Here is a 14838-nt window from a genome sequence, read left to right as displayed (position 1 = left end):
ATGGGACAAACAGCGAAGCGAGCATCATGGGTAAAACGTCACGCCCCTTTCAAACATCCATTCCCATTTCCGTGATTGTAGAAGTTCGTAGAAAGATACAGCAGAATTGTTGTGTCGGATTAGAACGTGGCCTACACATTTTTAATAAATTACAGCTCTCGCAGAACGATCTGACAACATGAGTGAAATAAAACCCAATGACGTGGTGGCCGACAGTGCAGCCGATGCTGGAGAGGAGAAAGACTGGGCAGCTGCCAAGGCATTTTTTGACAACTTGAAAACGAAGAAACCAAGACCTGTGAGTATAGTTTCATTTGCTGAGGGAGACGCGCTTAACACTGCTTTATGATTAGTTTATAGCACGTCAACAGCTTTTCTTTGCTCGCATTTTCTCCATTGATAGCCCAAGCCAAGATATGCCGTGACCATCGCAGTATCTTCACGGACTTTATTCAACATGACTGAAGAAAGGAAAATTTACGAGGAGGAAGGGCTAGAGACATACGTCGCCCATCATATAGCGCATGAAAACGAACCGCTGAGACCCGGTGCGGCGTTTCCATTTGTAAAGGTGAGTTCAGGTTGAGATTTGACTTATTGTTGTGTCTCAGCCTATTCACGTTTTATTGTCGTTGTGAATCATCTATTTCTTTTAGTTAGAAGTTATGACTGTATTATCTTATCAGACAGGGATTGATTGCACTGCAAGCTAGAGTTTACGGCATACGTTTGATTTGCCTCGAAGTTGCTCAAAATATTGCTTGGGAGGAATGTTTGTTAAGGTGCACTTAACTCAGTGTCACCACATGTTAGCACATTCAACTCTTAGGCCTAAATGATGCAATAAAGGAACAGTCAAAAGGCGAAAAATGTCAAGCGTTTTTCTGTTTTTTGAAGTTGCTATTTAAGGATATTGTGTGGTGAATTTTTGTAAGTTTCCTGATAAGATATTCTGTAGTTGTGCTAAAAGATGTTCTGTACATTAGGATATGTTTAAAATCCATGGTTTAGCCAGGGTCAAAGGTCCTTTGTAGAAATAGAATAAATACCTAGGCACATATGTATTACCAAAAGAGGTAAGGAGGACATAGGAGCTCTGTTCTATTCTGAGTTCACACAAACAAGTGACGACATGAGAAGGTATAAGAACCATGTACAGAAAGTCAGAAGCAGCTGGCTTCATGAACCTATGCTCTGTGTTGGATTAAAGCTACACCTTCTGCAGTATTCTATTGTTTTGTCACAATTCTTCTGAGTTTGAATCAGTTAATTATTATTTGACACCACAATTGTTGTTTTTTATTTGATTGGCAATAGCCTATACTTTTTGAAAGTCAGGCTTTAATTCAGTATTACAAATGTTGAAGTTGGGCCACCTCTGAGTGGTGAGCATGGCTAGTGCTAGATGTGACAAGATTAACCAAGTTGTGAGCCGCACAATTAATTGCAGCCTTTGCGATTAACTAATTGCATTAGTTCAAATTGTGATTCCAATTAAAAAATCAAGTAATTATGCAGCCCTCCCCTACTGTCAGTAGCATATGCAGATCTAAGCTTTTCACTGTCGTTGTGTTAGTAATTCACTGATCAAAATCCACTTTCATTAAAGCAAAGTGCAGTGTGTTTTTTTTCATTGTGTGTGTGTGTGTATGTGTGTGTTTGTGTGTGTGTGTGTGCAATGCTTTTCAATTTTCTAGTTTGTTTATTATCCCTGTGTAAATGCTGGATCTCCACAGGCCCTCATGACGGTGAATGACAAACTGCGGGAACTCTACCCAGACAGCGAGGAGCTTTTCGACATCGTTCTGATGACTAACAACCATGCCCAGGTCGGGGTGCGGCTGATCAACAGCATCAATCATTACGGTAGGTGTGGCATGCTCTGCTACACGTTCCACTTACCGGTAATCCTGTTGTAAATTCACTTTTGGTGAGTGTCCACGCTGATCCTATGCAAATTTTTTGCTATTAACATAACTCACCACAGCAAATTTAAAAAGAGTAATATCACTCAGAGCTTTAATAAACACATTAGCATATGTAATCCCATATCCTACAATCCATGACAAGAGTAGGCTGCATGTAAAGCAATGCTGTGTGGGAATTTGCTATTTCTTGATATAATCTGTCATGATGTGTTTTTATGAGCAACTAGTTAGCAACTAGAACTATCATATTCAACTCCATGCACAGTCTAATTGTCAATGGCAGTACGGTGTCCTGTAATACTATAAACACACAATAGTGTTTACCTTACTTGCAGGTAATGTGAGGTTGTGAATTATAATTTTCTTCTTTTTTAAAACTGCATTATCATAATGTCTTTCAGTTTTGTTTGCTCTTTCAGCATTTCTTGTTTGTTCTTTGGCCTATCTGGTGTTAAGCCCATGCAAGGCCTCTTCATATAGCAGGCAATTTGCCAATAAACTCCAGATGAGGAAGAGAAAGCTAGAATAGCTCACTATTTGGGTTGCACTGAAGCCCACACTGTGCAAGACATCAATAGAGCCATATCTGCTTGCTCACTGTTGCTTCTGGGCTTTATGCTACACTTAAACACATCAAAATGAAACATTGCATATTAATGATGGTCCCACAGGCTATGCCCCCCTATATGTTAACCCTTGTAACCCTATGTAAACCCCCATCTACCCCTAACCATCGCCAAAGCTAGGCAGACAAATCAGGCCCTGACTGGCTACCTTACATCTCTGAGGATGTTCAGAGAGAGTGAGTATCTAGAGAAGCGATGTACTGCAAGATGGAATCTCATAGAGGAAGAATGGGTAGTAGTTTAAATGAACACACCAACTTTTTGGGGAATAAACTCATTTGCCATTTATCCCAGAGTTAAATAAGAGAATACATTCTCTGGTCTGGATATATACTCTGTGACACTGTTAGCATAAGTCACTGGAAGTGGGTTAGACCAGTTAGCCTCCCTCTTATCTAACTTTGGGCTAGACGGCAAATAAGCTATTTTCTCAAAAGGTTCAGTTAAAGAAGAAGAGGAAAGCAGTGAATGAGCCACTCTGGTGCTGTTATATCCACAGATCTGACCATTGAGAGGTTCTGCATGACCGGCGGGAAGAGTCCCATTGGCTACCTGAAGGCCTACATGACCAACCTCTACCTCTCCAAGAACTCGGAGACGGTCACAGAAGCCATAGAAGAAGGTATGAGACAGACAGGACGAGGGGAATCTCAGGAAGTGACACAGTTAGAGTTGAATATCTGCATATACTGTGATTCAGTGAGACAAGTGTGGTGCTAGCATTGCCACTCAGGTTGGTTCAATATTTATATGTTACAAGCAATGTCCACCATCATACCTTTACAGTTTTCGCATTCTGTTTTCCACACATTCATTTCAAATACAGTGTTTTGTGTACAGCTGCTAAATATCAGTACTACAACGGACGGACCAGAGAATTAACACATAGTTAGACAGGCTTAGACATGTCCATAACAAGAAGTGTAACCTCGACTTCTTCCATGTAGGCATTGCAGCTGCCACCATGTTCAACTCCGACACGCAAAACCAGTTGTGTGAAGATCAGCTGAGAGTGGCATTTGATGGCGATGCTGTCCTCTTCTCCGACGAATCTGAGATCATCGTAAAGAAACATGGCCTGGACACATTCTTTGAGCACGAGAAGGAGTATGAGAACAAACCTCTTGCACAGGTAATATGTAGCCATGTGCTGGTATCAATGATGTGAACCAGTCAAATATATCCATGATATATTCACATCCCAGATATCTTAACTGGAACAAAATATGATTACTGATATAATAAATTACCAATAATAGTAATGCTATTAAGAAGTTATTGGGTTTTTGTTTTTCATTGTTTTAATATGCAGATTAAAATAGCAATAAAGCAGTAAGGCTTTTTACTGCAAATTCATATTCTTCATCCATTACATTATTTCACACTCTTGGTCAGATTTGGACAGTTTAGCAGTGAAGTGCAGCTGTGATCTAATTATCACCTGGCCTCCTCAGGGTCCTCTGAAGTGCTTCCTGGAGGCTCTGGGCAAGCTGCAGAGGAAGTTCTACGCCAAGAACGAGCGCATGAACTGCCCCATCCGCACCTTCCTGGTGACGGCCCGCAGTGCAGCCAGCTCCGGGGCGCGCGTGCTCAAGACCCTGCGGAGCTGGGGCCTGGAGATCGACGAGGCTCTGTTCCTCGCTGGGGCCCCCAAGGGGCCGCTGCTGCAGAAGATCCGGCCGCACATCTTCTTCGACGACCAGATGTTCCACATCGAGGGGGCACAGGAGCTGGGGACCATCTCCGCCCATGTGCCTTATGGGATTGGCCAGAAGTACCACAAAGGGAAGCTGATTGAGAAGCCTGGTAGTAAGAATTGAGGATGCACTTAAAGGCACTGATTCATTAGTAGGTTGATGGCTACACACAAAGATGCATCTTTTGTCACTGTTAGTTATTATTCATAGAATATCTTTTCTACAGGTATAGTGAGACTTATATATTTTTTGTGATATTTATCTTTGATATAACAAATTATTGAATACTATAGCATAATTGTCTTTTTCTATCAAATTGGGGTATAGTAATATGCATGTATTGTGCAAGTTTTAGATTTTAAAGTACCAATGCTCTTTACGCACAAAGTTTTCACTCCAAACTACCAGATGTGTCACTGATAATGTCAGTGGCATTATTTTATATAGGTATTTTTTTTTATTAAATGTAGCCCATTTTGTTTCTGCAGGTTAATTATGTTTGCAAAGATGTGGGACTTGGGAATTAGGATCTGTGGATAGTCAAAAAGAAAGAAAAGTTGGCTCTTCAACAATTATAATTCTAACAGCAATAGAGCACATATGGTGCATGTAAAGTATATTAATTGAGTGGTAGTAAATAGTTTAAAATAATTTTACAAGCAAATATTATACACTATTACACTGTATTTTGTCCTGGACCCCCTCGAAAACGAGATGATACATCTCAAGGGGCTATCCAAATAAAATAATTTCAATTTAAGACCACAACATGCAATATCATATCAGTCATACACTGTTGCCGAAACCGAGGGCAAAATTGCAAATATAACCTCAAGTTTGAACAGCGACATGTTTATGGTTTATGTTAATGGTTCTTAGCAGACACTTTAGTACAAAGTGAAAGATAATGCTGTTTCTATGTCAGTTAGTAAACACTGCACAGAGATGCATCATCTCTAGGGTTCTCTTGAGTCAAGGATCTTTTACATATGGGAATTCCAGGGTGTTACTGTAATGTATCTCTGTAAGAACAAAGGCACCGCACTAATGCCCAATATAATGATTATTCCTGTATGTATTGTAGGCACATTGTGTCTTTGATGACAGTTTTTTTTTTATGTATTTCTTAACGCAGCCTCTAAACTGAAATCTATATCAGTTTTCATCTTCAGCAAAAGTTACATGCAACACCTTTAAGCAGATCTGTATTTTTATATCAAGGTGGAGATTTTAGACTATGAAAGTTCTCTCTCTGTCCCATTCCCTTGTCACTGCTGCCCTTATAGTAAGTGTGTTGGCTATATTCTAGCTTTATTTTACTGTTTGCATATTGTTATTAGAAATTGTACCTTAATACGCCATATGCGCTAAATTAGGTCAAGAAGTACATCATTTTATGGCGTGAAGCTGAAGCTGTTGATGGAACCATGTAGATAGAAATAGCTTTTGCTATGCCCCCCCCCCCCCCCCCCCATCATAAAAATGCCTCTTGTCTCTTGTGTAACAACATTTGGCATAAGTAAGGGATAATGGACGACACGGTGGTCTGTTCACAGAAATGAATGCACGGTTGTAAGTTCGTTAGTTCTATCTCTCCCGTTGTCAAGCAGGCGTATCCCAAGATTCTGATGAACTTTAGCTTTGAAACATCGCTATTTTACCTAGCCTGCTGTCATCCATCTAGCTAAAAGCCACCTCCGTCATATGTTACAATGTTGCTATGTTCTGAACGTCTGCATTTTACAGCTGGGATGCAACTTCATTTAAACTTCACAACAAGTTCGGCGAATTAATATACAAGTGTGATACGGCCAAAAAAATGGATCTACTTCATAGGTGTGCAAATAACATACGGTTAATGGTCGTTCTAAATTCCGTAGGACAATGGGAAATTCAACCAAGCAGTGGAATAAATAGATATAATAGTGTGACTTTATGGTTTTACACCTGTGTGCATATGGAACCAGAGTGTGCCCTCAACACTTGACATATTGTAATGGCTTCTGCCTATATCTAATGCTCCAGAAGTTTATATTTGTGTGTTACAATGTTTCAGCTACACATCATTTGAAATCGATCATGTCAGTTGGCTTTTGTATGTCAGTGGCAGTTGTCATAACATTCAAACACAAATGTCATATCACAGTGAGCACTGTCATGGGGCTGTTGTTTTGCTGCTGTTTTTGTTGTTTTGCTGTAGCTTCTGCCATCACTGTGCAGTATGTGTGTTGAGTTGTTATGATTTTTTAATATCCTGTTATGGGATGAACTCTCCAACCTGTAGATTTTAGACAGCGGCAGTGTCCTTTCCTGTTTCTGTGTGTTGATATACTGTCTATCAAAAACATTTTCCAGATCTTTGGAAACTTTTCTGTAATCAGAAATGAGTTTACATGTATGCCTCCAGGTATTTTTCATCAGGGTGGTATGAAATAGAAAATTAGCATGGAGGAAGTCCCTAATGCTAGACACTATCTGGAAAGCATTAATTTTTTTCACTTGGTCTTGCTTTCCTATTTATTTTCATGTAGGGAAATGCAGGTGTGTCAGTACCCTAATGGCAAATGTGTCTTTCTGTCTCATGTTCAGTGCACTCAGTTCTGAATATCAGCCTTGTTCTCCTCACAGGCATGTAGCTGAAGTGTTCCATTCACAGAGCGTAAAAATAATTCTATGAGACTGGTCTAATTTCTTTGAGTGTACAGGCGTCGCAAGCACATCTGGTGTATTCAGTTCCATCGACTACAGTGGAAGCAATTGTCGACAATTGTTGCAGCATACACTCCCCAAATTAAATGCTTCAGTTGTTTGCCAGATATTGCCTGCCTGTCACAGCTCAGTACTTTGCAATATATGGGGCTTGGGTCACTGCATGTTATAACAAGTATACACATATTTTCTTTTTTTTGCACACCACTGCACCTGATCCTTAATGCTGTTTGTAAACAATCTTAACTGTGTGTTTGGGCACAATACTGTAACATGTGTCAGGGATTACCAGATATCTTACCAGGCTACTGCTTGGAGCGGTAAATAAATGCATGCATGCATCACTATCAAAACAGCATCTGTGTTTTCAGTACATTTCACTTGTGAGTTGGCATTATGTATTAATATTATCAACACACACATATATATATATATATATATATATATATATATATATATATATATATATATATATATATATATATATATATATATATATATATATGAATATATAACTTTTTGTTTGTTTTTTGGTGCGCACCAGATACTCCAAGTCCCTTAGGGGACATGGATCACAATATGATTCTGATCCATTGGGCTTTTGGTTCACCACGTGTGCGCAGTCAATACAAGTTTTTTTCAATGGGCATAAGACACTGTCGTTTATACACTGCGGTTTATACACGATGTGGCTAATATACAGGAAATTGCTTTAGTTATTTCTTCAACATGTCCGCTGAACAGTATTTCCAATGTGTAAGCCTGTTTCCTTATTACAATATGCAGTATTTAAAATGTTTTGCAAATCAACCACACGATGGAGCCATTGCTCAGGGTATATTACTTCCATCCTGAAAAAGTGATTGGTTGTTGTGTGTGTGTGTGTGTGTGTGTGGTGGGGAGGGTGGAGTAGACTGAGGCATCCAACTGCCATCCTCTTGATCCCTCCACCCGTCAGCTTGTTGCCATGGTTACCCTTGTGCCGACACAAGAGACTGAGTAGACTTTGCTTGTTTACGACTTAATGTGTGTCAAAACAATCACAGCCGAGAAAAGCTTTGGTGAACCTTTTGTATGCAACAATGCAAACAAGACAAAAACTTACACAAGGTGTGGGTTGAGGGGGGGCGGGGGGGGGGGGGGTTTAGATGAAATCACATAACAACAGAGACTAATTAGCTTTGTATTAAGCAACCCATATATCATACCAATATGTGTGCTGAGTTGCCATTTCTCTCAGGGGTAAAGAGTTATTGCTAAGTGGATCGACTTTGTGTGTCTGTGTGCTGTGGCAATCTTCAGTAGTTCTTCCCAACTCCCATAGCTGAACACGGTGTCTGAATTTAATTAAGATGAGTGTGTGTGTGTGTGTGTGTGTGTGTGTGTGTCTACTGAGAGCCTGTGCGCTTAGATGTTTCGGGCAATTGGAGTGAGCCCTGTTTGTCATGATTGCTGTTGTGGAGGCATGTGACCCTGGCTATCTGAGTGGGCACGTGCGTTTGGGACGGGGGGCTCTCTTATAGCCACTCAGATAGGGCATTAGGGCAGTTACACTCCAGCTTCTCTCCACTCAGAGTGGCGGTGAGGGGAGAAGGGATATAATGACATGTATTCAGGTCAGATGGTCCCTTGCATTGCCAGTGGAGTTATCTCGGCAGCTATGTTTTCTCTTTCCAGGTCGCCAAGACACGAGAAACGGAATCTTTAAACTGACTAACTAGAATCTACTCTAATCTTTCAAATACTGTATTTCTTTAGTATCTTCAAGCTGCCATCGAAAAGTCAGGCTCTATTCACTGATTGTTCTATTACGCCAGACAGTTGTGTGAATAGGCCTTTGATGGGATATGCTGCACAAGAAATCCCACAGATTTATTCAGCTCTTTGGGGGTGGGTTTTATTTCAGTGTTTTGAAGTATTTTGATGACAAAGAAGTCATTGACAGACACAATTTGTGGAAGCACAAGCCACTCCAAACTGCATCCTCATGAATGAGGTTGCCATGCAGAAAACTGATGAGTGTGTCCAGCAAAGAGTTTGTCCATTTCAGTTCAAGCGCTTGTATGTTATGCCTGTGGTTTGAAAATGCATTTTAACTGTATAGGGACAAGGACAGATCTATCATGATTTGGTCGGCGTTTTTATCAGTACTACTCGGTTAGAAGAGATGCAAGTTTTTAAAAATGTTTTTTGCAAAGCAAAGAGACTTTCCGGCACGGCACTGACCAAGCAGCATCCACTTCAAATGACTACAATATTTCCCCAATCACTACAAAGATGTTAAAGGAGAATTCCGGTGTGATATTGACCTAAAGTGTGTTGAAACATGATACCGAGTGTGAACGTATGTCTCATAGCTCATCTCGGCTTGTCCTGCACTCAGAAATCTGGCGCTAGATAGCCGATGCTACCAACAGTTTTTCGATGGGGGTGCCTCGGGCATCGGCCTAGCCATGCAAATAAATCACTGTTTTACACCATTTATGAGGCTCAAAGTAGCTCCACACTTCATTGGTAGACTTCTGAGGGCCTTGACATTTAAAACGAGACATTGAGAACTTTGAAAAAGCACTGGTAGTTTATTTACAAGACGATTTATACAGACAATACCTTGAGGGAGTTTACCGTTCGCCGCCATCTTGGATTTAGTCACGATAAGTTCTAAACTTTCCAAAAATTCAGATTCCAAAAATAATTCTGTGGAAATGCATGGATTCCAGTTGCTGGACTGAGTGCAGGGGACAAGCCGAGATGAGCTATGAGACATACGTTCACACTCGGTATCATGTTTCAACACACTTTAGGTCACACCGGAATTCTCCTTTAAAGTAAGAAACCCAAGACATATATACACATGTAAAAGCCTTACGGACAAAAGTAAAACACTCAAATGCACGATGTGTGCTTGAGAGTAAACTTGTATACTGTAAGTATTACTTTCTCTTCCGACCTCAAGTTCAGGATCAGCCTAATGTTACATTTACATTCCATGTGATCAATGATTTTCGTTGTGGTCGTCATCTTCTAAAGCAGGTGTCTTACTAGTCATTTTCCACCAGGGGGAGCATAGCCTGTATCAGACAGCAGAGAGGTATTCTTATGGAAGCGCACTGACCACTAGATGTCCGACACTACAAGGGCAATGAATGGCACAATGGAAGTGGACACGTTGTGTCATGCCTCCGGCGGCTGTGGGAGTGGAGGAGGTGGAGGAGGAGGTGGAGGAGGAGGAGGAGGAGGAGGAGGCGGCGCTCAGGGCCAGTCCCAGAGACGTAGCAGGGCCATGCTGTGCCACAGGGGCTTCTGGCTTAATGAGCTACGAGGAGCGGAGCTGAGCTGCAACACCTCTACAGAGCACACACACACACACACACACACACACAGACAGAGAGAGACAGAGAGACACACAGACAGAGAGAGAGACAGAGAGACACAGACAGAGAGAGAGAGTGAGAGACACACACACAGAGAGAGAGAGAGAGAGACACGCACAGACACAAGCAGAGAGAGAGACAGAGAGACGCACACAGAGAGAGAGAGAGACACACACATACACTGGGGCATTACTTAAGTCTGGACCTCAGATCCAAAGACATATAGAGAGGGGTGAAGAGAGGGAGAGAAAGAGAAGTGAGAGAGAGAGGGTGAGGAGATTAAGAGAAGAGAGAGAGGTCTGAAAGTGCACCCGAGGGAGAGAAAAGGAGGTGTGGGAGAGCAATTGGACAAGAGTGAGCGAGATAGATAGATACAGAGGGAAAGAGAGGGAGAGAGAGAAGAGGAGGTGGAGGATGGCAGAGCACAACCTTTCGACAGCCCTCACCAATTATCCTCTCTGGCACTGGTGTAGTGCGAATCAATTTCATGGCTGTGGCTGTCTCCTGAGTACCCCCCTCACACACACACACATACACACCACCTCGCTCATTGTGTGGTGCCATCAGGGCAAGAGTTTCTAAATTTGCCTCCACCTCCTCAATACCCTCCAGCCACCACCGCCCCCCCCCCCTCCCTTACTCATTTTCATATTGAGGACAAATGATCAAAGTCATTTCTTACGGCGCACACTTACACACTTAAACAGACCGTTTCCCATCAAAAACAACAGAAGGATGATTAAAAGAGGTTAGGATGGAGAAGACTGCACTGTGTTCAACGCATGCAACACAGCTCCGCGAGGCAGCTCAGCGGCTTGTTGGCACAAGGCGCTACCGGCAGCCTGGAAATGCCCCCAGGGAGCCTGTATGCCAGCGGGTTGGGCAGGGGGTGGGTGCACACAGCCCAACACCAGGGGGCACGCATGCGCAAAAACACCCCACTCCACACGCACACACACACACAGACACACACACACCATCTGATTCCCCTCTCACAGGAATCAGGCAGTTCACCACTTATTATGCAGCACTAATTGGGGAGGATGAGTCTTCCTGGAGTGAAACAGGCCTCTGTCTTTTCCCAAGTCTGTCCAGGTATGTGGCTCTGACTATCAGAGAGACACACAAAGAGAGAGAGAGAAAGAGAGGAGAGAAAGAGGAAATCAGATAAAGTGGGGGAGTATTTTGCATCTGAAAAACAGAGAGTACAGAACACCAGGGCTCATACATATACTGCATAGAGAACCCATATCTCCCTTCCACTATGTACAGGCAGAAACACGACAAGAGGAATCCTGACAAGACAGCATTGAAGTGCTTGAAAGGGGAGCGATACTGTGTTTTACACAAGCGCAAACATGCAAACTCACACACACACACACACTAGAAAGGGAGGGAGCTGAAACTAAAGTTTAAAAAACATGCATTTAATTTAATCATGACCTGTGCAAGGTGGTATGTCATATACCCAGACAAGAGGAATCCTGACAAGACAGCATTGAAGTGCTTTAAAGGGGAGCGATATTGTGTTTTACACAAGCGCAAACATGCGAACACACACACACACACACACACACACACACTAGAAAGGGAGGGAGCTGAGACTAAAGTTTAGAAAACATGCATTTAATTTAATCATGACCTGTGCAAAGTGGCATGTCATATACCCAGACATCGGTTGGAATTGATCTGCTCTGACTCTGACCCTGATCTAATAGGTCACAGCTAGATCCATACCACAGTTACATGGGCGTAGATTTGCGTGGGGTCCGAAGGACGTATTCACACCAATATCAAATAATGACTGAAATGTCCCCACCAATATTCAGGTTGAAACGGGGGGGGGTACACAAAAGGTTAAATAATTTCCCACTTCAGTACCGCCACCCAAAATACGTCTTTAAGATCTGTTTTTTGACTGGCTTAGCTCCCTGTAGCCTATGCTGTCGATTAGAAGTTTTTGGCACACTTGGCTCAGTTAGACGCTGTATGGAAAGCTAAAGCTTTAAAGGAATACACCAACTTTTTGGGAAATGTCTTTATTTGCCGTCTACACCAGGATGTACAGTATGCTCTTCTCTTCTCTGTGTGTGTAATCGCCTAACCCAGTCCGACACTGTTTAGCTAGCATATTTTACTGGAAGTGGGTTACACCAGTTAGTCTATAGTACCCTTTTAGCTATTATCTAACTCTGGGGTAGACTAAGATGGCAAATAAGCTCATTTACAAACAAACAAACAAACAAACAAAAAAACAGTGTGTTCCTTTCAGGGACAAGTACAAGAATTTGAAAATCCAGATCTGTCAGAGATTGCGCTTTAATTTTTCTATCTCTTCAACCACAAACAGATTGCTTTAAACTGTCTCTGGGATGTTGACAGTTTGGTCTGATGCTGCCTAAATATGTGAGAGTTTTGAACACTGTGAGAATAGCATGTGTAGCAACTTCAGTTAACAATGCCTGGAATTGTCACAAGCCTTGCTTGATATGAAGAAGGTGTCTGAAAAGAAGATGTTTCGCCATGAAACAAAATATGATCATTAGCCTACTCCAATGGTTGGAAATAGTGGTGATTTGGAGTTGTGCTACAGCCTTCTGTGATTTTACACCATGCTGGAAGGTGTTGGATGTGACACGTTTGGAACTGTTGAAGGAAGGATTGGATTCAAAAACATTTGCAATATATTGTATTACGTATTGTAACATGCACTTCTTATTACACATGTACTAATGATCTGTAGGTACACAAAAACACATTATGTATGGACACCATAATCACGTGATATAACAGTACATATTGTTACATAGGTTGTTACACTCTACTCCATTATGTGGGACAAGGGCCCCAATAAAGTGAAATAAAGTGTTATCAATTTTTGTCTTTTCTTCTTTGTCACTACTAGCCTACTTCCATTTAAGGTGACCAACATTCTTGCACTATCACTCGCTATGCATTTGCGTTAGCATCTGTGTGCTACTCCTGTGATCAATGCACAGCAGGAATCACTGACCTGAAAAAAAGTTTGGACAGCTTGACTGCCGGCTCAACTATCAATAGTTGCCCTAATTAAACTGGGAGCTTTTATAGCCGCATTCACCATGATGGTCTGGGAGTACTATACACTCCTCTCTCTCTCGCTCTCTCTCTCTCTCTCTCTCTCTCTCTCTCTTTCTCTCTCCTCTCTCTGACTTAGCCTCATTTTTTTCCTACCTGCAGGTGCTGAAATGATTCTGATTGAACTTTATGAGTTGTGTGTGAGGATGTTTTCTCACTCTTCCCTTCCCACTTCCTCATCTCTGGAGTGGGCAAGATAAGAGTGCTGCAATAAGGTTTTGGGAAGGGGTCAGATGAGGCTGTTTTATATCAAAGTCTCAAAGATGTCAGCAGTGCAGATTGTTGTTGACAAGTTGTGGAGAAACTGTGTATGAATCATCACAAACATTTGAACTCAGATTGCTTGTTTAGAAGCTGTAAAATTGTAGCTTTTGATGGAAAAAATGCTTGATGACAATGACATCATTGCAAAAATCAAAATCTAACTTTTTTGTTTGTACCTGTTAATATATTCCTGGGACTGACACATGTAGTGTAATCCATAACCTACAAGTTGAGTCTAATATCAATATGTACAGATTGCTTACTTAAGGTTCAGTAAAAATGTAATGCTTTCTTCAGGGTGATACTATAATAGTTGGTCTGGCCTATAAAGCCTTCATGTTACACCTTTAAAACAGAGTCTACCAGTATGTTAGGTCTGAGTAGGCTGACTCTAGGTCAGGACAAAAGGGCAGGCGTCCAGACAGACAACGTATTGGGGCTAAATGCTTTAAAATCAGGGCCAGCCTCTTAGCCATGGTCCATTTGTCAAATTGGCCAGTACGACACACAGAATCCTCTCGTACTCTCTCTCTCTCTTTCTTTCTCTCAAGCCCCTGGCAGACTCGCGAGCTCAGTGCCAGCCGACAGCATGGCATCCACCACTGTCCTCTCTCAGGAGGCCCAGCCTGAAAAGAGGGCCGTCTTCGCCGTATCTTCCTCATCCTCGTCAACGTCCTCCTTCTCCTCATCCTCGTTCACGTCTTTGTCTCAGAGGGGTAGCGAAGATCGCCAGTCTCCTCTGAAGGGGGCTCGAGGAGCTCTGGCCCTCCACTCCAGTGCGACTTCCAGCTCTGGTGTCCAGAACTCAAATAGCCTCGACACCAGTGGTGGCGGCAGCAGCAGCAGTAGCAGCAGCAGTGAGGCTTTCCTCTCGGACAGCAGCAGTTCCTCCGTGTCCACCCTGAGAAGAGCCAACAACATCCAGCTCTGCCTGCAAGAAGAACCTCCTTCTGAAGACAACACCGGTGTCCTCCATCAAACCTCTATCAGCGCTGCCTCCACCACCGTCACCACACCCTCCACTACTACGACCACCACTTCCTACAAGGGCAGTAGTAACAAAATTAGCAGTGCCAGCAGCAGTAGCACTGACTCTTTCTCTGACAGTACTACCTGCTCTTTG

General features: G+C 42.3%; 1 protein-coding gene across 2 annotated transcripts; it reads left to right on the top strand.

Moving 5' to 3' along the window:
• The first annotated feature begins 75 nt into the window (after window positions 1-75).
• Window positions 76-4923, top strand: LOC121711463 (cytosolic 5'-nucleotidase 1A-like). 2 transcript variants are annotated; one of them, XM_042095097.1, is made up of 7 exons: window positions 76-298; window positions 404-571; window positions 1737-1866; window positions 3054-3176; window positions 3502-3686; window positions 4009-4386; window positions 4429-4923. In XM_042095097.1, the coding sequence occupies exons 1-6, from the start codon at window positions 179-181 to the stop codon at window positions 4372-4374; spliced, it is 1092 nt and encodes a 363-aa protein (XP_041951031.1). In that variant the 5' UTR covers window positions 76-178; the 3' UTR covers window positions 4375-4386; window positions 4429-4923. The 2 variants fall into 2 exon arrangements, with proteins under 2 accessions (XP_041951031.1, XP_041951030.1); XM_042095096.1 differs by having other exon boundaries at window positions 4009-4923.
• Window positions 4924-14838: the final 9915 nt, after the last annotated feature.

The sequence above is a fragment of the Alosa sapidissima genome, chromosome 6, assembly GCF_018492685.1.
Source record: "Alosa sapidissima isolate fAloSap1 chromosome 6, fAloSap1.pri, whole genome shotgun sequence".
Lineage (NCBI taxonomy): Eukaryota > Metazoa > Chordata > Actinopteri > Clupeiformes > Clupeidae > Alosa > Alosa sapidissima.
The sequence above is the reverse complement of the archived record's forward strand: the minus strand, read 5'-3'. Positions and strand labels throughout refer to the sequence as shown.